Source organism: Gadus morhua, chromosome 7 (assembly GCF_902167405.1).
Source record: "Gadus morhua chromosome 7, gadMor3.0, whole genome shotgun sequence".
Lineage (NCBI taxonomy): Eukaryota > Metazoa > Chordata > Actinopteri > Gadiformes > Gadidae > Gadus > Gadus morhua.
Window position 1 is genome coordinate 14,652,003 of NC_044054.1, and position 23,853 is coordinate 14,675,855.

At 48.6% G+C, this 23,853-nt stretch overlaps 1 protein-coding gene across 4 annotated transcripts in view; it reads left to right on the forward strand.

Annotated features, from left to right (window-relative positions):
* sptbn2 (spectrin, beta, non-erythrocytic 2) overlaps positions 1-23,853 on the forward strand; it is a 71,725-nt gene that overhangs the window by 34,183 nt on the left and 13,689 nt on the right. For all 4 annotated transcript variants that reach the window (XM_030362049.1, XM_030362051.1, XM_030362047.1 and 1 more), the window contains 22 exons: positions 6,255-6,406; positions 7,355-7,528; positions 8,316-8,407; positions 8,998-9,078; positions 10,864-10,979; positions 11,445-11,557; positions 12,040-12,227; positions 12,543-12,660; positions 13,087-13,245; positions 14,167-14,469; positions 15,046-15,199; positions 15,693-16,087; positions 16,518-16,781; positions 17,333-17,544; positions 18,036-18,173; positions 18,724-18,943; positions 19,393-19,929; positions 21,229-21,431; positions 21,867-21,957; positions 22,168-22,314; positions 22,946-23,209; positions 23,615-23,839. In XM_030362049.1, the coding sequence (XP_030217909.1) occupies positions 6,255-6,406; positions 7,355-7,528; positions 8,316-8,407; positions 8,998-9,078; positions 10,864-10,979; positions 11,445-11,557; positions 12,040-12,227; positions 12,543-12,660; positions 13,087-13,245; positions 14,167-14,469; positions 15,046-15,199; positions 15,693-16,087; positions 16,518-16,781; positions 17,333-17,544; positions 18,036-18,173; positions 18,724-18,943; positions 19,393-19,929; positions 21,229-21,431; positions 21,867-21,957; positions 22,168-22,314; positions 22,946-23,209; positions 23,615-23,839 (4,346 nt within the window). The remainder of the gene's footprint in view (positions 1-6,254; positions 6,407-7,354; positions 7,529-8,315; positions 8,408-8,997; positions 9,079-10,863; positions 10,980-11,444; positions 11,558-12,039; positions 12,228-12,542; positions 12,661-13,086; positions 13,246-14,166; positions 14,470-15,045; positions 15,200-15,692; positions 16,088-16,517; positions 16,782-17,332; positions 17,545-18,035; positions 18,174-18,723; positions 18,944-19,392; positions 19,930-21,228; positions 21,432-21,866; positions 21,958-22,167; positions 22,315-22,945; positions 23,210-23,614; positions 23,840-23,853) is intronic.

A 23,853-nucleotide genomic window follows, 5' to 3' on the forward strand; every position in this document is an offset into this window, starting at 1 on the left:
GCGCTTCCATGAAGTCATTTAGCACCAACTATTAGCGGTAGAATTAGCAGACAACATGGGTTTGGTCCCTTCCACTAACTCAGCACTCACAAGACAACAGGGCCATGTTTGCTGGAAAAGAAAAACTGAAGCGGCTTCATTGAAGTCCTCAGATGCTGCTGCTGAGGACGGCTTTGGTGTTTGTTTGGTATAATGAGCAAACACCGCAAAGGCCAGGAGTCTGTTTGTCTTGTGTAACCCCGTGCTGTTCTGGTGCTCTATGTGTGTGTCTTGCTGCACATCTCTTGCTGGGTTCCAATTGTTCCACTCTTTAGTGTGCACCATTTTGTTGATTTCTTCAAAAGGTTGGGTGTACAATTGTGGTCCCTATAATAGTCCACCTCTTAATACCCTAATGAATAGTGACCTCTCCCTTTTTGAACGCCTCTGCTTCCCATTCATGTTCTCCATTGGCTTTTCAGAAAATCGTTATAGAAAGAGTTTTAAGCCTGGAACCAAGCCAATTTTCCTCCCAAGTTAGTCGTGACCATCATTTTTTTAATCAGGGCAATAGAGACTGTGTACATTATATTGTCAAAAAGTGAAGGACTATTCCTCCCATAAACCATTGCAAACCTTTTCCGAAGGCTTCCAAACCAATAGTTTAGCCCGCTTCTTGCATCTTACAACAGTTGTCTTCATTATAGTGTTTATATTGTTAAAGATTTGTCATACATTGTATGTATAGTCTTTTCATAAGGCGTATAGGCTATAGTGTTGTCATCGACGTGGTACGTTCCTTCGTCCTGACTGCAATGACCTCTTGCACGTCTATCAATGCCGGTTCTACCGGTTCCCACAGAGTGTGGTTGCTAAGACACTTTGGATGATATAAGGTCATAACGTAACACGTTTTTAATACGTGTTAGACAATGTATTCCTAGCCTTTATACTACCCAAATTACTAAATAGTACTGCTAGTGCTATATCATATATTTTATTTTGGTCATATATTATCAACATATTTTTCAAATTATTTCCTCTACAGCTCCTACAACAGCTCTCTAACTTTCGATAAGTCTAAGGGAAATCATGGTTGCTCATTGGTAAGCGATCGAGTTTAGTGGCAGCAGTTATCGAAGACTTGACTTTCGCGGGTAGGGTAAATGTTTCCAATGGTAACAGAAAGCTCTACAAATCAAGGATGTCGTCTTACACTTTAGGATTATGGGTAGTGTACTGCTTGACATCAGGAATAAACATGTTTTTCTAAAAAAATTCTTTAACTTGTGGCTTCTACAGGGGCATATACCATAGTTTCACAATCTATTGGCTCGTGGTCAGAATGCCTCGGATGGTTACAACATTATGGCTTATAATCAAAACCTCTATGCAGAATATGACTGGGAATATCACTTCCTGACCCACACTGCTGCGCCTCATAGTGTACCCTTCCAATGGAACCCGGGCTGACTGTCACTGAGACTCCCTCTCCAGAAGCACGTCCTCCATGCTGGGCGCTGTCACGACACGACCCAGCACTCCGGGTGGAATGCAGCCCGTTCACCCCTATCTATCGCTCTCTGTCTCTCGCTATCTCTGTCATTGTCTCTGTCTCTCTCTCTCTCTCTCTCTCTCTCTCTCTCTCTCTCTCTCTCTCTCTCTCTCTCTCTCTCTCTCTCTCTCTCTCTCTCTCTCTCTCTCTCTCTCTCTCTCTCTCTCTCTCTCCCTCTCTCTCTCTCTCTCTCTCTGTCTCTCGCTATCTCTGTCATTGTCTCTGTCTCTTTCTCTTTGTTGCTCTTGCTCTCGCTCTTGCCCTCACTCTTGCCCTATCGCTCTCTCTCTCTCTCTCTCTCTCTCTCTCTCTCTCTCTCTCTCCTGCTGTTCTTCACCTGGCCCACTGAAACACTCCACCCCCCTCTCAATGCTAAACTCGCATTCACCATGGAAACCGTTGTCTGTGTCCTAGTTGTTATCCATTAATGCGCGTTCATAGATTGAATGGGTGTTTCTGAGGTTTGTTTGTACCTAAACCCCCTGCTTCAAGGAGAAATGCCAAAACACAGGAAACCAAAGTGTCTTTTTCCTTCTATTGGAGTCACATGATCCAATGATGTCGTGATCCTCCCACTATGCCCGTGCTAATTCCCAGATCTCTGGGAATTCCCCTGACCTGAACCAACACAAACCTAAACCATACCTTACCTAATAGCTTCATTGTTGTTGAACTATTCCTAAACTAACCTTCAACTCATAAGAAAACCTTCAACTAATGAACCTCATCAAAAACCATGGTAAAAGTCCTCAGCTCAACCCTGCGGGGTCTCCTCAGAGTGTCTAGTGAGACGAGCCGAGTCGTCAAGGAAGTATCTCCTTCTGAGTTCATCTTTTAAAAAGGCAGCGCAAGCCAGGTGGAGACCAGGCCCTGAGGACACAATGGTCCGTCTGGGCTCTGTGTGTTCAGACCACAGCCCGAGCCCGCCTGTCACACGATGTGAATACAAAAGCCATGCGTCTTCTTCTTCCGGCCCGTTGTTTTGTGTTGACGGTGACATCCAGTCCCTCCTGTCTCTTTGTTTGGTCTGGCGCTCTGAGAAACGCTTGGCTGTGGTTTTAGAGCCAAGGTCAGGGGACTAGACGGCGTCTCCTGGAGAACTGGGGCCCAGGTGTTCGAGCGGTGAGTGTCGTGTCACGTTGTGTTACGTTGTGTTACCTGTTCTGTTGTGGTCAGCAGGCCCATTTATCTTCTCTCTTTCTTTACCCCTCCTGCTCTCTGCCTCTGTCCCTCTCTGTCTCTTTCTATTCATTCTGTTTCCCTCTCTCTCTGTCTCTCTCTCTCTCTCTCTCTCTCTCTCTCTCTCTCTCTCTCTCTCTCTCTCTCTCTCTCTCTCTTTCTTTGTCTCTTTGTTTCTTTCTTTGCCACTGTCTCCTTTATCTGCTCAAGCCCTTAAGCAGAAAACGACAGAGAGAGCTGTGGAAAGTGTTAGAAGCTATCTGCGAGAGCAGAGTTATGCTTCATTGTTACAGAGAGGCTAAAACATCCAGTTTCGTTTTATTGGTATCTGGAATATTTTTTATGAGAAGTAGTCCCGTGTGTGACTCAGCGGACCATTCCTCTGTGATCTACGGTCAGTAGCCAGTGTTCCTGTGATAATATCTGTGTCCCACTCTGAGCTCAGCCCATCTCGGAGCCACGGCAGGGTCGACTGGAAAACAATCCGCTGGGGACGAATGAATGAATGGAAAATTGCAAGTTTTCGTCGCTCATTTTAAGACATTGCATTGAATGTGTGATTGAAACCTGCTCATTGGTGGTAGGTCCAGTGTGCCAACCACATTGGTCTCTGCCCTTTGACCGAATGCCCAGTTTGTCTTCAGTCGTACTGCGCGTATAAGCACATAAAAAGGCCCATACAATGATTAATAAAGAATAAGCATGCTTGTGGTAGGTGATAAAAGCAGTTGGGGGTTAAGAGTGAGGACACCGACCACTAGAAAACAGGAAGTGATGGAGGCTTATAAATAATCGTTAAGTCACTGCTGTGTTCAGTCACTCCACCCCTGAAGGAGAATGTGAGTGACACTCCACATTTTCTTCTGCTTTTACCAACCCGGGGGTGTAGCTGATCATTTCACAACGTGCTCACTTTCCATTCAATTGAAACAAGATGTTTTTTTCTCATTACCATAACGACAATCCTTACCATGTTGCTGTGCGACTTCATTTGGATATTGTTCCACCAGTTTTTGTGATGAAATGTTTTTTATTAATCCCAGATTATATAATTTTAAAAATATGATATAGTAGGATCCAGACATAATGGAGTCGAGTCAAAGTGTCTCCTTAAATATATAGAAAATATGCAAAACCATTCAACACATTTAATGCATCGAAGACATTGAAAAAAAGTCAGTTCTAAGACGTTTGGGAAAGCCCCGCAGGAAGCACCTGGGCGGCTCGTTTTCAAGAATCGAAAAATGGTACAAACATGAGTAATTCAGTGTATAGCCAGCTTCTATCCATACACAGAGGGGGACTTCATCAGTCATTTAGAGTATGGTCAGCTTCATCAGTCATTTAGAGTATAGTCAGCTTCTATCCATACACAGAGGGGGACTTCATCAGTCTTTTAGAGTATAGTCAGCTTCTATCCATACACAGAGGGGGACTTCATCAGTCTTTTAGAGTATAGTCAGCTTCTATCCATACACAGAGAGGGACTTCCATCAGTCTTTTAGAGTATAGTCAGCTTCTATCCATACACAGAGGGGGACTTCCATCAGTCTTTTAGAGTATAGCCAGCTTCTATCCATACACAGAGGGGGACTTCATCTGTTCGGGAGCACGGACAGCGCTGTTCACTTATCAAGTTAAATGCAGTATTACTGAGCAACAGGGGCTGTGTGGAAAGGGGGAGGTGCGAGAGGGAAAATCAATAAACCAGCAGAAAGGAAGTGGGAAGGGGGGGAGGCACCGGGCTGGGGTCTCCATGGAGACGCGTCCTGTCAAGGTGAATCGGCCACCTGTGCTGTCACCTTTCCCGTGTGCAGGAAGAAGCTCTGCTGTGTCACCACACTGCTAAAGGCCTGAGATGCCCTCGGGGAGTTCATTTAATCATCCTGAAATAGAGAGCAACTGGCTGTCACGCCCCTCACAGCTCCACCCTATGGGACGCTGCTTGCATTTGAGATGTTTTGACGTGTTTTACTTACTTTTATTTGATGTTCTGTCATTTCCTTTTTCTGTAACATGAGCAGAATTATTTTAAACACCATTTTAAATGAAAATGTTGGGCCTTTCTAGTTTCTATACATTTTCTATACATCTTGAGCAGGGCAATTGAAATCTGAAAGAATATTCGCACAGGATTGAAAGCAATGATCTGAATCTGGGCTGGAGAACAATAGCTCAGAATAGCATGCAGGACGCATACTAAACCAAGCCCTTGTTTATTCCCAGAGTGAATAGTCCGCAACCATGCCGACTTCATTCAACTATTGCACATGCTTCTTTCTGGTGCTGTTTCTGTTCACTGATAATTGCTGCAGTTCCTTTAGCGTTTGGGGCTGAAGCAGGTTTGCGTCTCATTAGCAGTCACCGTGGAGTATTTCCCACTGCGTGTCCTTTGCTTTCAATAGCTAATTAGCAGCTCGGCTCTTGTGTGCTGTGCTGTCTGCTGCAGGGCTTCTCTTCCCTTCGATCTGTTGGTGGCTCGGTGCAGTTATGTCACATCCACCTCACCAGTGGAGTCTGCTGAGAGGGAGGTATACAGTAGTGAGGTAGACGGATACAGAGAGAGATAAAGACAGAGCGAGGTAGACCTATAGATACAGAGAGAAAGGTAGACCTAAAGATACAGAGAGAGAGAGAAAGATAAATGAGGTCACCTAGCTAGGTGGACGTAGCAGGATTAGCGTCTTACTCTCCTGCTCCATATGTCTGGGCTGCTGCTATAACTTCCTTTATTGGAATCGTTTTTCTAGGCCCTGTTTCCCATAAAATGTATCTTATAAGTGGCAGCAGCAAGGTCAAGTAAAAACCACTGCCCAAACACAAGTGTTGTTCTGTTTGATGTGCTAAACTCATTGAAGTGGCATTCTGTTTAGCAGTGAGAAACTCAGTGCTTAGACCCAAGCGTGTTGGCGACCTTAACTCACGGCTTAAGCATAGGTGTGGTTCTGTTTGCCTAAGCTAAACTCTTGTCTTCAACTGACGTGGAATCCTTTTATGTTGAACTCAAAACACTCCCTTCAACACAAAGGTCATTCTGTTTAGCCGGAATAAACGCACTCACTTCAAGTTGAGTCTGATTCTGTTTACTCTGAGCTTGATGCTAAAACTCAAAGTCTGGTTCTGTTTGGACGCCACCTTCCATTCTTCCCTGGGCTCTTGGTGCAGAACGTTAATTAAACATCCTTCAGGACCCAATGTCCCTGCTTGGAGGAGAGCGGGTCTGGGGCTCCAGTGGTGTAAAGCCTCCACCCCACAGCCCGTCCGCTCTGTGTGCCTAGTGGACCGCTCACGATCCTGGTCAACCGCGAACAAACAAACGGCGCGGAACCAACGCAATTACAGCTGCACAGCTGTTGCCATCTGATGTTAACACCATCTACCACCAGGAAATTACAATGCCCCCCCCTATCATGTTGTTATCGATTTTAATTCAGATAAGCAACAGTGCTCAGCGCTGGGGTTTTAGTGTGGAGTGACTGAATAGAGACATACCATCTCTTTCTCACCCTCGTCCGCTTCCTGTTTGTGTGTTTCCTTGCAGACGAGCGTGAGGCCGTGCAGAAGAAGACCTTCACCAAGTGGGTGAACTCTCACCTGGGCCGCGTCACCTGCCGCATCGGGGACCTGTACACGGACCTGCGCGATGGACGCATGCTCATCCGCCTGCTGGAGGTCCTCTCTGGGGAGCAGCTGGTCAGTTTCCACGCCCGCCCGCCTGCCCGTAGCTGCAACAAACTAACCAGTTCTGCTACCTAGCGTGACCGCCACCTCCCCCACACGCACATGATGGCACATGACACACAAACACACACAAATGCAGTCCCAAACTCACTCACACAGGCATGCACTCACATGCAGACACACGCTAATCACTCTCAAACACACACCCTCTCACTCAGGGAGCTCTTACTCACTCGTTCTCCAATTCACTCACTCATTTCGGTACTCACACCCTCTCAATCGCAAACACACATTTGCTCTCAGTCACTCATTCAAACACTCAGTCAACCAGCCACTCTCATTAGCTCCCTCCAATGACACATGACTCAAATCTCGGAGCATGATGTCCTCCTGATGTTGCCTCAGCTGTCGTCCGCCTCAACGCTTACTCTTCCCCTTTATTCGGATTTCATTAGTTCACCGAGGTCAAACCAAGTTCCTGCCTTCTGCTTCCTCAGAATATTGAATACTATACCCAATTTCCGCTACGTAACCTGTAGGCTTCCTTGAGCTCCTCATGAGATATATCTGAAATCACTTTAGGTTGCATCTGCTAAATCAGGCTTCCTCAACCTCTCCTCCTTCTTCCATCTCTTCCTTGTTTTCCCCTCCTCATTTTCATAACTCATCCGCTTCTCCTCTCCTCCTCCCCCGCTTCCTCTTCCTCCTCACCCTCCTCCTCCTCCTCCTCTTCCTCCACCACCTCACCCTCCTCCTACTCCTCCTCCTTCTCCTCCTCACCTTCATCCTCCTCCACACTCTCATCCTTCTCCTCCTCCACCTCCTCCTCCTCACCCTCCTCCTCCTCCTCCTCCTTCCGCTCCTCACCCTCCTCCTCCTCCACACTCCCATCCGTCTCCTCCTCCACCTCCTCCTCCTACTCCTCCTCACCCTCCTCCTCCTTCTCCTTCTCCTCCCCAGCCCAAGCCCACCAAGGGCCGTATGCGTATCCACTGCCTGGAGAACGTGGACAAGGCGCTGCAGTTCCTCAAGGAGCAGAAGGTTCACCTGGAGAACATGGGCTCCCACGACATCGTCGACGGCAACCACCGCCTCACCCTGGGCCTCATCTGGACCATCATCCTCCGCTTCCAGGTAGCGCCCGTCAACGCACACACACACGCACAATAACAAACACACACACACACACACACACACACACACACACACACACACACACACACACACACACACACACACACAATAACACGCACACACACACACACTTGCCCTTCGTTTAGAACCACCTGGTGCTTGGTGAGCCAAACCACTCCCTCTATTGAATGAACCAATCCGGTCTCCGCATGCAGCCCACTCTTTCCCCAGGCGAGAACAGAAGTCTGCCGAGTTGGCTTTTTTGGGGGGTTGAGATTCTTGGATAACGTGTTCAGTACTATTTCCACTTTCCACAGCAACCTGTCGGGGTTGTTTGAACTCATTGAAATATGAGTAAAACTAAATAAATGTGTGATAAGATAAATTCACAGATTATATACAGTTGGGGAAAGGGCAGGATAGTATATCTAGTTGTATGTTGATTTACTCTAAGCAGAAGGTTTCTGGGCCAAACCCCACTGTCAGCTGTCAATACTGAAGGTATCCTCGGGCGAGATGCCGTACCCCTACCTGCACAGTTATGACCCGTACCTTATGGATTTACCATAAGTTGCTTTAGATACGAGTGTCTGCAAGTTCATGCAAATACGCCCGTAATTGTTCTTACAGCCAAATATCTATGCAAGACCATCCTTCATGCAAAGCGTAAATTGCCCATAGCACTGCGGCCTCTGTAGGGTGAGCACGTCCCAGCCTGTGTCATCATGTGGGGAGCCGTTTCTGTACGTCGTGAGCAGTGTGTTCACGTCCTGATGTCTGTCCACAGATCCAAGACATCAGCGTGGTGACAGAGGACAACAAGGAGAAGAGGTCTGCCAAAGACGCCCTGCTGCTGTGGTGCCAGATGAAGACGGCTGGGTGAGGAACCAGGAAGGCATAGGGTGGTGGTGGTGTTTGACTCCCAGCCAAAAAGGGCCTGGGTTCAATCCCTCCAAGGCCACGCTAAGAGAGCAAGATGCTTAACCCTGTGCTTAACCCTTATTGTATGGTGTGCGTCCTGACACTTAAAAATAGTACTTATCCGAGCTATCTTTGTTTTGTACAGGGAATAGGTTAACCTAGCAATGTTTAGTGCTGGGCACTTGGTTCTATGAACATCCTTGCTGTAACGACAGCGATATGTTGTTTCTCCTCTTCTGACAAATGTACGCTTTGGATAAAAGCGTCTGCTAAATGCCCTAAATGTAAATGTAACCCCTACCTGCTCCTTATGGACATGAAGCTGAGCTTCCTGCTCAGTTGCTTTAGATCCTTTAGATAAGTATATTTAGATACAAGGTCTCCCTATTGCCACAGCACAACCTCTAGCTGCTCTTTGATAAGAGTCCCTTTGGATAAAAGCATCTGCTAGTTGACTAAATAGAACATTTGGAGTCATCCCAGAATGAAAATGTTATTGTGTAATAGGAGACTGGAGTTTATTATTGATTCCTCTTTGTCCTTCGCAGATACCCTAATGTCAACGTCCACAACTTCACCACGAGCTGGAGGGACGGCCTGGCGTTCAGTGCCATCGTGCACAAACACAGGTCAATGACTGTTGCACATTCCACACCGTCGCCGTCACCTACTGATACCTGCCACCCGTAGACCGGGCCTGTGTACCGATGGATACTGGGATATGACAGATAAGAGGGTCACCAAAATCCATGTTTATAAATCTAGTGTTTATTTATGAAATTATAGATACACGAAAAATTACACAATCGTTTTTCAAATGGGAGGACGTTTTCCATTGATCGAGGGATGTTGGATTCAGAACTTTGTCTCCAAAGTATAGATCGACCGGGAATTATGTTGACGCATGTGTCATCATACATTCAGCTTCACATTTAGCAACAATTCAAATCAAAATAATAATAAAAGGCTAAAAGGGTGCTTAAATGCATTTATATTCATATCTTGGCTTTAATATTTTTCACGAGGATCGCCAGTCTTAAAGACATCACACACCTCGAAGCAGCTTGTATTCCCACTCTTCTATTACGCTCTCCATCTGTTTCTATATCTTCTCCTCCTTCCTTCACTTGAACCGCCTGCAGTTTGGCTCCAACAAGAAAGAGTAAAATTGGATGTATGTTGACCTAGATCACAGAAAGAGCACCCTACTTAGTATTATTCATAATGCAGATCCATGCTGGGAAACTCACTGGCTCCCCCTGCTGTGTATAGTGATGCTGTCATTCCTGGATGCTCATTGCCTCATGTCCTCTGAGTCAAATAAGGGATAACCTTCTTGGTCAGGGAGGAAACTGAGCTTTTGTGTGGAGTAACTGATCTGCAGGTTGCATGTAAATTTGACCCTCTTCATTTACATATTCAGAACCTATTCAAATCAGAGGGGAGGAGATTGTGGTAGTGATGTCAGGTTAGAGCTAGCGGGCTGCCTGGTTGAAGCATGATGCTTTTTGTCATTTTTCTTCTTCTACCTCTGAAGAAAGTTGATGTCGTCCACGTTTGGTAAGGCGTAAAATCAATTACAAATCTGTACCATCATTGGAGTGAGGCAAATTCATAGGGAGGCCACCCAGTGGCTTTGCCATTTCTAGCCCAAACTGACATCCCAGTCCCCTTCCACCAGTAAGCCTGCTACAGCGAGATGCCTCACCCGCTACCTGCTCCTAAATGTATTGTGGATGTAATGCATCCACAGATCCAGGGTCAGGCCCTTCCAATATAAATACACATTTTGCATTGAAAAAATCATGGCCATAAAGAAAGTCATTACCTGGTGGCACTCTGCCTTGTTGTGTACAACCCTGCGACGCAACATTACCCCATCAACCTCAGCTCATCTACCGCTCACATGGCTCCCTGACTGAGAGGGTTCCACCAAAGCCAAAGTCTGACATCAGCACCACTAACCGTACCATCACAGAGACACCCAGAGACCGGGCAGAGCAGCATCCACCGTCTGGTGGTTAGAGCTGTACCACCAGCCCACTTCTGACTACTGCTATTACCCTCATCCATAATTAACAAGATGTTGTAGAAGCCAAATGCAACGTGGTGCATTGGAAGTCTTTGTTTTCCTCCCCCGAGACTCTGCATCTCTGCATTAACATGCAAGTGCAAAAATAATGTGGTGATAGATCAAATAAAATATATAAATACGTTGAACATGAATAAATAAATTAAATAAATATATAAATAAATAAAAGATATGACATGTTAAAATGCTTATAACTTATAACTTATAAGGAAATAATAAAGACTATTAATTACTGAGTGATTGACTCTCAGTTGTTCCTTCCCTCCTCTCCAGTCTGATTAAGGCTTAAACCTTCTCTTCCCTTTTCGTCTCCTCTCCTCAGATCTGACCTGATTGAGTTCGACACCCTGAAGAGGTCGAATGCCCACCACAACCTCCAGAACGCTTTTAATGTGGCGGAGAAGGAGCTGGGCCTCACCAAGCTGCTGGACCCAGAAGGTGATTAGGTCTAGTCCCTCGGGGTTGCTCTTAGTCCCAGACTGTATGTTTGTGTGTGTGCGTGTGCCTGTGTGTTTGTCTAGAGCAGATTGATAACAGCTTAGACTGTGTTGCTGCATTTGTCACCACATGCTGAGTTCACAGGGAGGATGTCCATATATGGTCAATAGTGACCATGCATGGACAGCCTGGAAAGGCCGAATTGGAAATGAAAGCAATATTTACATTCCTTTCCTTGAATTTGAATGTTTGCGTTAAACTCTGGCTGTTTCCTTTGTTTCCCCCCAAATGTTTGAACATTTTCATATTTGCATGGTGCTAATTCTGACAAGAGCAGTGGTATCATATAGTGTCTGTTCATATCCAGCTGACTAATGTTCAGCTAACGATTAGAGATGCAAATGAGATAGACTGACCTTCCCTTTCTATTTCTATCTCTCTTCCTCTCTCCCTCCCTCCCCCCAGATGTGAATGTGGACCAGCCAGATGAGAAGTCCATCATAACATATGTGGCTACCTACTATCACTACTTCTCCAAGATGAAGGCTCTGGCCGTGGAGGGAAAGAGGATCGGCAAGGTCAGGCATCTCCCAATCGGCCATGTTGTCTCCCTGCTCCTGTTATCTGGTCATCATCACGCGTTCAATTGAATTCAGAGAACTTTATCATGAGGAACCATGAGGAAATTAATTTGTTGACAAACTACCTGTCAATAACAACAATAACGGGCCACATATGAGTTTCTAAAATCAGGGAGGCTGGATGGCCTGCTGTCGTCAGGGTGTTTGATTCCCGGCCAAAAGGATCTGGGGTCAAACCCCAAAGTCCACAGTCTACCTGCTCATTAATATAGGTTCTGTATTCATCTCTGCCGGGGGTAAATGAGGATGTAAAAGCAGCAATACCGGACAGAATTAAAAAGTTAAAACATTAAAATAAGAATATTCTAAAACCAACACAACAATATAAAGTCTCTAAAAATACGAACAAAATGAACTACTTGGCTTTCCACCTGCTGTCTCGCCTTCACCTGTCGCTCTCCCTCTCCCCCGCCCCGCAGGTGCTGGACTACGCCATCGAGGCAGACCAGCTGATCGACAAGTACGAGAGCCTGGCGTCGGAGCTGCTGCAGTGGATCCAGCAGACCATCCACACGCTCAACGACCGGCAGCTGGCCAACTCCCTCAACGGGGTGCAGAACCAGCTGCAGGCCTTCAACTCCTACCGCACCGTGGAGAAACCGCCCAAGTGAGTCTCAGCGGAAGGGTCTTGGTTCAATCCCCGATGTCCACAGTCTACCTGTTAATAAACTCTGCACGTTGAGGTTTAGTTGTGTATGGTGTGTCTATTTTAAATGAAATCTTATGATATACATTACCTATATATATATATCTTCTCATCATATTAATGATCACGATATTAGATATGATAATAGAGACATAATACTAGCACCAGAACAAGCCGGCCCTCTTCTGAACAAGGGTTATTAATCAATGATGCGCCTGGGGTGTTGGAGCTCTGGAGTGGTTGTTAAAGGAGAGTATGTCTGCTGGTTGCCCGCAGGTTCACAGAGAAGGGAAACCTGGAGGTTCTGCTCTTCACCATCCAGAGCAAGATGAGAGCCAACAACCAGAAGGTGTACATGCCCCGCGAGGGGAAGCTCATCTCTGACATCAACAAGGTACGGGACCGCCAATGGACCACCTGTTTGAGCACAATGCAGCTCATTGAAACAACTCCTTCTCTGTTATGCATCGCCTTGTATGCACTATGATTTACCAAACTAGGAAGTCGCATTCATACCATTCAAATAGATACTGCTGCTGCTGTGGTAGGAGGAAATTGTGCACATTTTCATGAATACTTTTATCATATTCACTGGTCTTTTAATACATAATAGTTTGATTTATCTATAGTATTAATACTCATAAATAGTAGTGATATGTATATAATATTGTCAATACAAAGTATTGATAATTAAAAACATGTATATGAATCAGTACAATTCATCAACATAAATCCAATTATAATATGAATTGATAAACCGGCAGCAGCCTATTCTCAGGATAATGATGTCAACCTGTCTGGTGTTGTGATTGGTCGACAGGCGTGGGAGCGTCTGGAGAAGGCGGAGCATGAGCGTGAGCTGGCGCTGAGGAACGAGCTAATTCGCCAGGAGAAGCTGGAGATGCTGGCGGCTCGTTTTGACCGCAAGGCCGCCATGAGAGAGACCTGGCTCAGCGAGAACCAGAGGCTGGTGTCCCAGGTACACACACACACACACACCGTATAGATACGCATGAACACACACACATATATACATACACACGCACGCACACAAGAGGCTAGTGTCCCCGGTAGACACACACATACACCTTATACACACATATGAACACATACACACCAGAGGCTGTTGTCCCAAGTAGAAACACACATACCCCTTATACATATGCAGACATATGAACACCCATACATATGTACATACACATACACAGCAAAGGCTTGTATCCCAGGTAGTCACACACATACACACATACATACATAATATACACTTAGGTGGCACATCAATTCTTTGTCAATTCAACGTCGTCACTAGAAAAGCTTAAAATGTATACAATGATTTTTTTGTGGGGGCGGGGATTGACTCAGACTTCTTCTTTAATCAATTTTCTCAATTTTTGTTTGACTACACCTTTGTGGAATGGTAGTGGCGCTGTGCAATCATTTTCTTTTCGAAGTAGAGCACATTTTAGACCATCATTCTCGAAGGGCACTGAATGTCTGGAAATAAACTTCTAAAGTTTGGCAGCATTTCAAATCCATAAAAGACGATCCAAAAAAAGCCTAACACAAACTGTGTCAACAGCAGCTGTCATGCCATAACCCCCACGCTGGTGAAAATAAAATATACACATATATGAACTCAAACCCATATACAAACATATATACACACAAGCTTACGTACATACATACACACAGACACACCTCAGGCGTGTGTGGAGAGGTAGGTAGACACACAAAAACATTTACACATATATGCACGCACACACACACGCACACACGCACGCACGCACGCACGCACGCACGCGCGCACGCACGCGCGCACACACACACACAGAACCTATTGACTCAGACCCCTCAGTCTTCTCCAAACTAAACCTCCCGTCTCTCTCTCCCTCGCCGCCAGGACAACTTTGGCACGGACCTAGGCGCAGTGGAGGCGGCCACACGGAAGCACGAGGCCATCGAGACGGACATCGGGGCGTATGGGGAGCGCGTGGCGGCGGTGGAGGCGGTGGCCCGGGAGCTGGAGGCGGAGAGCTACCACGACGTGCGGCGCGTGGCGGCCCGGCGCGACAACGTGCTGCGGCTCTGGGAGTACCTGAAGGAGCTGCTGGCGGCGCGCCGCGAGCGCCTCCACGCCCACCGGGACCTGCAGCGCCTCCTGCAGGAGATGCGCTACATCATGGACTGGATGGGAGACATGAAGGTAGGCCCACGGGCCGGCGAGCGTCATGCTCTCTCTCTCTCTCTCTCTCTCTCTCTCTCTCTCTCTCTCTCTCTCTCTCTCTCTGTCTCTCTGTCTCTCGCTCTCGCTCTCTCTCTCTCTCTCTCTCTCTCTCTCTCTCTCTCTCTCTGTCTCTCTCTCTCTCTCTCCCCCTCTCTCTCTCTCTCTCTCTCTCGCTCTCACTCTCTCTCTCTCTCTCTCTCTCTCTCTCTCTCTCTCTCTCTCTCTCTCTCTCTCTCTCTCTCTCTCTCTCTCTCTCTCTCTGTCTCTGTCTCTCTCTCTCTCATTCTCTCATAATCCCCCTCTCCCTGTTACTCTACCTCTTGCCCCCCAACCTTTCTATCTTGTTCTCTTTCTCTCCCTCTCTTGCTCTCTCTTCACTCTCTCTGATGAAGATGAAATGTAGTAAAGCGTCTATAGTATGGCATGCATTTATTGATAATTGCGATCGTCAAAAAAAGCCGTTAACACAGCACTACTCTCAACAGAACCTGAATGTTTTCAACCCTTCTCTTTAACCTGTGCTCCATGGTCTGGTCTCGTGTGTGCTCCCCTCAGGGACGGCTGCAGTCCCAGGACAGCGGGAAGCATCTGCATGACGTGCTGGACCTGCTCCAGACCCACACCCTGGTGGAGGCCGACATCTCCGCCCAGGCCGAGAGGATCAAAGGAGTGCAGGCGGCCGCCCAGCGCTTCACCTCCCAGGACCAGCGTGAGTGCCCTCACCTCTCACCCTCTCACCTCATCCTCCCTACCACCAGCGTTAGTCCACTCACATCTGTCCCTCTAACCCTCTGTCCTTCACCTCCTATCGTCAGCATGAGTCCCCTAACATCTAACCCTCTTAGATGGCTTCAAAGACCAGAAGTCCATTCATTTCCAATGTAGTACAACGTTGTCTTCAGCTCAAAGTGGACATTTAAACATGTCGAGCTTGAGTTTAATTATGTTAGTCGAGGGCTCGCATTGTTGGCTAAAGGTAAATCTATCAGCAACCATAGTATGGTGATTGTGTGCATCTTTTATTCGTGTGCCGCAGCACCCAGTAGTGGATTGAGTAAGAAAGAGTGCAGCATCCATTCTTTGTTTCTCCTGTACCACCAAACAACAAACGGTGAAACTGGTATAAAAGCAGCTTAACCGTTCTGCTTATGTAAGCGGTTTCCTCCTCCACTTCCTACCTGACTCTAATCCCCCCCTGGCAGCCTACAAGCCGTGTGAGCCGGCGCTGGTGGTGGAGCGGGTGGACCTGCTGGGCCGGGCCTACGGGGAGCTGGGCCAGCTGGCGGTGGAGCGCCGCGACCGCCTGGAGGACTCGCGGCGCCTCTGGCAGTTCCTGTGGGAGCTGGGCGAGGAGGGCGCCTGGATCCGGGAGCAGGAGCAGATCCTGGCGGCGGCGGACTGCGGCCGTGACCTGACGTCGGCGCTGCACCTGCTCAGCAAGCACGAGGCCTTCCGGGACGAGATGGCGGCGCGCTACGGGCCCCTGGGGACCAGCATCGCGGCCGGAGAGGCCCTGGTGCAGGAGGGCCACGTGGGGGCCCCGGAGGTCACGGAGAGGATCAGGGACATCAGGGAGCAGTGGGCGCACCTGGAGGAGGTAGGAATCGTCCCGAACCAGGACACACTTCCTGACACTGAGAGCCTACGACGTGTTATAAGAGCCACTATTTTAGGAGACGTAAAAATACTTTCCATGTATTTTTGTGGAGTTTGATCTCTTGTATGGTTCGCTCTTTTGAGTCAGGGAACGGAGAAGTAATAATAATAATAATAATCTATTTTGGGTTTACTGTTTGATAGGAGTGTACCAAAAATGTGGACTGTTGGACCAATATTTGGTCGTTATCAATCTGCTTAAACGGTTGATTTAGTCGACCAATCATAAGCCAGAGGGCTTTAGGTCTAAGATAAGAATTCCAGTTCGCTTTACATGCCTATGTCTTTTTGATTGGTTCCACTAAGAGAAGAGCTTTACAGGCAGCAGCACCCGTGTGACTCCTCCTCCCCTCCTCTCCCCCCCCCCACAGACCTCCCTGCTGAGGGAGCAGAGCCTGAAGGAGGCGGTGGCGCTGCAGCAGTTCCAGACGGACGCCAGCGACATGGAGGCGTGGCTGGGGGACACCCTGCGGCAGGTGTCCAGCCAGGAGGTGGGCCACGACGAGTTCTCCACCCAGACGCTGGCCCGCAAGCAGCGCGAGGTGGAGGAGGAGATCCAGAGCCACCGGCCCGTCATCGACTCCCTCCAGGAGCAGGTGCTGGCGCTGCCCGAGGCCTACGCCCACGACCCCCAGGTACGAGGACTCCTGTCGGGGTTCACGGTGGGCTTCAGGGTCGTTTCATTCAAATGTAATGGAGCCCGAAACATTGAACTTGTTTTTATCAATCTTTAATTTTACCATAATGCTGAAATAAATATCTAAATGTCACGGCAAATGTCAAAAAATCAATTAAATCGAACAAAGGTCAGTTAATATAAAGTCTGGTAAGACGCATGCAATGTTAATCTGAGTTGTCATCTGACTCCACAGCTCATTTGAGCATATGTCACCCCTTTAAACATGACATTACAAAACCTGTCGAGGAACCCAAAACAGAGAGAATCTGGCATCTGGCCATTGAAAGAAAATGCACGGCCAAATCTGCAGCCCATTCTATCACTAATGACCATAACTCTATTGACATTTCCAAAGTCCTAAAGTGCCAAAGGTCAAATGTCATTTGCACTAAATAAACCCAGGATGTCCTTTTTAGAGCGCCTAAAGTAACAAAGTTTAGACCCCTGATCCCTTGACTCATAAGCTGATGTCCGACCCCTCCCCTCCTGCCCCGTCCCCCCCTCCAGGTGGACGGCCGCGTGCCCAGCATCGAGCGGCGCTTCGCGGAGCTGGAGTCGCTGTCGGCGGCGCGGCGGCAGGCCCTGGAGGGGGCGCTGGCGCTCTACCGCATGTTCAGCGAGTCGGGAGCCTGCCTGCAGTGGGTGGAGGAGAAGGAGCAGTGGCTCCACAGCATGGCCATCCCCACCAAGCTGGAGGACCTGGAGGTGGTGCAGCAGAGGTGAGCCCGGGGAGGTGGGGGAGGGAGAGGGGGTGAGACGGAGAGGTAGGGGGCAGGGGAGGGTGAGAGGGAGAGAGGGGCAGAAGGGGATGGAGGAAGGGAGGAGAGGCATGTGGGAGAGAGGGGAGAGGGGCAGAGGGAGAGACAGAGACTTTGGTTTGGGTTTCAGTAGATGGGTAGGACGCTGTCCTACAAAGGAAGTGAATGCGGAAATAAATAGTCATGAATAAATAAACAAATATATCCCATTCTGGGTTTTTACAATTCTATTGGGTGTTATATTTTTAGCAGAAGTATTTGTTTTTCTCTGAAATAGATTAAAATGTAATACATCTGGGATTGAATCTCAACAATAAATATATATGTACATAGAATCTGATGAAAAACAACTTTAATAAATGTAGTATAAGTAGACCTTGAGGTATTTCCCTGTGTGTGAATAAGGGAGACCGCCTTCAGTCCTGCCTCTCACGCTGTGTTCCTGACTGCAGGTTTGAGACGCTGGAGCCAGAGATGAACAACCTGGGTCTGCGGGTGACCGACGTGAACCAGGTGAACCAGCAGCTGCTGGGCTCAGAGAACCGGGACAAGGAGCAGATCAACAGGACCCAAGAACAGCTCAACGACAGGTCCGGACTCCCCGGGAATGACCCTGTGTTACTCAGTAGTTTCGATAGCTGAAAACACCATGCCTCTGCCCCCATTAGATCTCTGTGGGTAGTCTCATTTAGACCATGAGACACTCTTCCGCGGATAAAGTTCTGGCCTTTCATGCCCACACAACATAGTCTGTTTTTCATCCAAAAACCGTACATTTTCATAGACGCTCCCCCTAGTGGCTGAATACGAGAAAGCAGGTCTAGTAAATCATCAAAACTGAGGGTTTGGAAAAAGTCCACGTTTGATTGGGACGTTATCCAGACACACGCAGTCTTGACACGCCCGTAAGGGAAGGCATGAAGTGAAACTATGTTACGCATACATCGTTTTAAAAACATTGCTGAAAAAAATGCTAGTCTAGGCAGAAAAACTTTTTAACTGAAATGCTGGGGGGGGAACGTGCTCTTTTCGCTTTGAAATCTAAAAACGCTAGTACGGACAGAAAACCTAGCCGGCATGGTGAGGACATGGGCAGAAACAACTCGCCCTTGAACCCGTGTCCCTCTCTCTCTCCTCCAGGTGGAAGGAGTTCCAGCAGCTGGCGGACCAGAAGAAGCTGGCGCTGGAGTCGGCCCTCAACATCCAGAACTACCACCTGGAGTGCAACGAGATCCAGAGCTGGATGAAGGAGAAGACCAAGGTGATCGAGTCCACCCAGAGCCTGGGCAACGACCTGGCCGGGGTGATGGCCCTGCAACGCAAGCTCACCGGCATGGAGCGAGACCTGGAGGCCATTCAGGTACGGGTAGAGAGACCTCTAGGTGTATATACTACATAGAGAGAGAGAGACCTTGAGGCCATTCAGGTACGGGGAGAGAGAACTTTAGGTGTATATACTACATATATAGAGAGAGAGACCTTTAGGTGTATATACTACATATATAGAGAGAGAGACCTTTAGGTGTATATACTACATATATAGAGAGAGAGACCTTTAGGTGTATATACTACATACATAGAGAGAGAGACCTTTAGGTGTATATACTACATTTATACATGTGGGGAGAGAGAGATAGCGATAGAGGCTCTACAGGTATGGAGAGAGATAGCTTTAGGTGTGGGGAGATGGATATGGAGATAGAGGCTCTGGAGAGGGATAGCTTTAGGCATTTGGGAACCACCTTATTGAGGTGCATGAACAATGAGCATGTCATTCCTAACCCAATGCGTTCGTCCACCTCCTCCCAGGGCAAGCTGAACGACCTGCGGACGGAGGCGGAGAAGCTGGCGGAGGAGCACCCGGACCAGGCGGAGGAGATCCAGGCGCGCCTGGCGGGCATCCAGGAGGTGTGGGAGGAGCTGAACGCCACCATGAAGCTGCGCGAGGAGTCCCTGGGCGAGGCCAGCAAGCTGCAGGGCTTCCTGCGCGACCTGGACGACTTCCAGTCCTGGCTGTCGCGCACGCAGACGGCGGTGGCCTCGGAGGACATCCCCACCTCGCTGGTCGAGTCGGAGAGCCTGCTGGCGCAGCACGAGAGCATCAAGAACGAGGTGGACAACTACAAGGAGGACTACGAGAAGATGCGCGACGTGGGCGAGGAGGTGACCCGCGGACAGACGGACGCCCAGTACATGTTCCTGGCCCAGAGGCTGCAGGCGCTGGACACGGGCTGGCACGAGCTGAGACGCATGTGGGAGAACCGCCAGAGCCTCCTGGCCCAGGCCTTCGACTTCCAGACGTTCCTGAGGGACGCCAAGCAGGCCGAGGCCTTCCTCAACAGCCAGGTAAGAACCCGGTACACACGACCCCCCCGGGGGAGCCCCGGGGGAGCCCCGGGGGAACGGGAATGCTCCTTTGGGAACCCAAGGTTTTACGGTTTACAGAGTGTAGCTTGTGATCCATGGGGCGAACATTGAGGCGCTGAACTTAAAGCTTGCCGGAGTGCTTGGAGAAAGTATACGCAGAATTTGAAAACTGAAAGCTGTACTCCAGGGTAATCCTCACTCCCCATGCCTTAAGGATGATATAACCGCCCACCCAAACGGCCGGCGTTATTAAGATTTGCCCTGAGAGAGTGTTCGTCTGTCCGTCCTGGGGTTTTGATCTCCCCGCCAGGATTTGATCTCCCCTCTGTGTAGCGGTGTGTCATCAGAATCATTTTCAATTGACAGTTTTCAGAGTTACACGTGTATCACAAGTCGAGAACATTCCGCAGAGAAACCCCGGCCTGGTTGTCAACCACATCTTTTGAACTTCAACATTTGCTTTGAACAGCCTCCCTGTCGACTGTCAGACACTTGATAAGGAAAAACCAATTAGCTCCCTCCCTCCCCCGCGGACATGCTGTGCCTCCCCCTCCACGATATCTTACAATCATATCCCTCTCGCTAATTACCCCTGGCATCTCCCTAACTCCATTTCCTGCTCAGCACGCCGATATTAGTCAGGAAACCAGAGCAAGTCGCGGCAAGTAGGTCACAGACCTAGATCTGTTAGCCCTGTCAGAATCAGCCCACTCACAGCATGAGAGCGAGCAGGAGCCCCGCCGCATGCTACTGGTAGAACCTGCCGTCATTGAGTTATTATGTTGTCATGTGATGATGATTACACCGGGATACTCAGCAGACCCTGCTGTAGTCAGAGGATGTTTTTTTACCCCACTAATACCCACTGCAACAAGATGATGGAACAGTGAGACTTTTTTTTTGCTAATTCAGGAAGCCATTAATATCGCTATCGTAATACCAATATAGAATTATTATTTATTATACCAGATTTCAAATTGGATAAGAATGATTGCTATTACTGTGGAGAATAGTATGAGTACTTCATATCTTATAATTCATATGAATATTATCTGTGTGTAGGATTATGTATAACTATCTAAATTCTCTAATAATTCATATAAGTATCACTATTCTCTCCCATGTGTAGGGGAGGGGTGTGTATTAATAATGCATATTATAGACAATAACTAACATCACCATTTCTGTGTGTGTGTGTGTGTGTGTGTGTGTGTGTGTGTGTGTGTGTGTGTGTGTGTGTGTGTGTGTGTGTGTGTGTGTGTGTGTGTGTGTGTGTAGGAGTACGTGCTGTCCCACACGGAGATGCCCAGCAGCCTGCAGGGGGCGGAGGACGCCATCAAGAAGCACGAGGACTTCCTGACCACCATGGAGGCCAGCGAGGAGAAGATCAGCGGCGTGGTGGAGTCGGGCCACCGCCTCATCACCGACGGCAACGCCACCGCCGACAAGATCCAGGAGAAGGCCGACTCCATCCAGGAGAGGTGGGAGGCCGATCGCACTCGGATCACCTCATTGATCCCTGTGTCTGGTTCAATGGCTCAACTTAAGATCATAGAAGAAATATTATATTCAAGAAAACCATACTATATGTTGAAGATAAATGCTATGAGAAATATGAGAAATAAAATGTGCATCTGAAAATGAATACAGGCATTATATTTTTATGTTTGATGTATATAATTAATGTCACCATAAGGGTAAGGGATGTGTCAAGACTAGGGTTAGTGGTGTTAGTATAGGTGCTGTACCTGTCCCAGAATGAACTTAATTTATACATGTTCTGACATAAAACACACTGGATCAGCTGGTGTGTTCCCCAGAGGAGGCACCGGACCTTGGGTGTTGGTTGGAAGTTGATGTCTCCTTGAGGTGATGATGGAACAGTTGTTTGAACAGCGTTTCTTCTCCCCCCCCAGACAACAGAAGAACAAGCAGGCGGCCAACGAGCTGCTGGCTAAGCTGAAGGACAACCGAGAACTCCAGCACTTCCTGCAAGACGGACAAGAGGTACAACATCGATAGCATTCAGCCAAAACACGCGGTCATAATGGGCTGCTTATAGCACGTTTTTAAATACACAAGAGCAAGATGCTTGAACCACAAGATGCTTGAAGACCCCTAGATGTAGGGGTCTTAATGTTCACAGCGGTCTCGATGTGAGATTTTGTTGAGATATGAACCCTGATAAATGACATGCATGGTGTGTGCCGGCCACAGCTGAAGCTGTGGATCAACGAGAAGATGCTGACGGCCCAGGACATGTCGTACGACGAGGCCCGCAACCTGCACAGCAAGTGGCAGAAGCACCAGGCCTTCATGGCCGAGCTGGCCTCCAACAAGGACTGGCTCGACAAGATCGACAAGGTGGGAGCCCTGACGTGATGTCGGGTTATGACGTGATATGAGGTTATATCATATGCTGTACTATGTAGAATACATGAGATGAGACGAGGTTTACTTCAATAATCCCAGAGGGGAAGTTAGGGAACTGATATGACTTGATTAGATGAGGCAAGACATGTTATGATTTGACTATTGATACTTGCCTGAAGTACATTCAGGTTATCAAAAGTCCAGCCGCAAAGCCTACTTTTGAACACGTTTCTATGGTTGACTTTATATGCTTCCTGTTGTGTAGGCGAGACTAAAAACGCTAATATTAAAAGCATCATTATTTTTACAGGTTTTTTTTTATTACCATAGTATCTATTTTCAATTAGCAAATGTTGCAGGGACCAACAATCTTCTACTGTCCATTGTGTAGTATAACAGGAAGTGACGATCTGAATGGGCGGGTCATCTAACCTCCTCTCTTCCTCCCTCTTCTATGCTCCTCTCTCCCACTGCTCTCCCCCACTTCTCTCGCCCTCTTCTCCCCCTCTCCTCCCCCTCTCCTCTCTCCCTCTCCCTCTCCCCCTCCCTCTCTTTCTCTCCCCCTCTCCTCCCCTCTCCCCTCTCCCCTCCCCCCTCCCCCTCCCCCTCCCCCCTCCACCAGGAGGGCCAGGCGCTGGTGGAGGAGAAGCCGGAGCTGCAGCCGGTGGTGCAGCAGACCCTGGTGGACCTGCAGGGTCAGTGGGAGGAGCTGGAGGCCACCACAAAGACCAAGGCCCAGTGCCTGTTTGACGCCAACCGCGCCGAGCTCTTCACCCAAAGCTGCTCGGCGCTGGACGGCTGGCTGAAGAACCTGGAGGGCAAGCTGCAGAGCGACGACTACGGCAAGGACCTGACCAGCGTCAACATCCTGCTGAAGAAGCACCAGGTGAGGGGCGGCGAGGGTTAGGGTGTCAGGGAGACGCGTGGTGGCTGGGTGGTCGAGTCGATGAAGAGGACGATGAACGTCTATAAAAGGGGGCTTTGACTCCCAGTCTAAAGACACTGGGTTGGATGCCTAACCCCACCTTCTCCTGACTGAACGCTTTTTAGGAAGAGTCTTGTCACTCTTTTTCGATGGTGTCATGAATGGGTGAGGGATTTTCATCAACGACAAAATAGGATTTAAAACCGGCCCATTGCTACGATTCCAGCAAAACAAATTTCCCGTCAGTAAGGAGGTGGAGGCCTTCCCCTTGGTCTCCGCTCGGCCGCGCGGCGGTGAGGCGGTTTCTCTGTAGTCCAGCGGTGTCGTTGAGACGGTTGTGTGATGTCTGACGCCTCCCCCCCGCAGATGCTGGAGCACCAGATGGACGTGCGGGAGAAGGAGGTGCAGGCGCTGCAGTCCCAGGCCCAGGCCCTGACCCAGGAGGACGCCGGGCTGGCCGAGGTGGACGGCCAGCAGAGGCAGCTCACCGACAGCTACTCCCAGCTGCAGGCGCCCCTGCAGGCCCGGAGGCAGCAGCTGCTGGCCTCCAAGGAGGCGCACCAGTTCAACCGGGACCTGGAGGACGAGATCGTGAGCGTGAACCT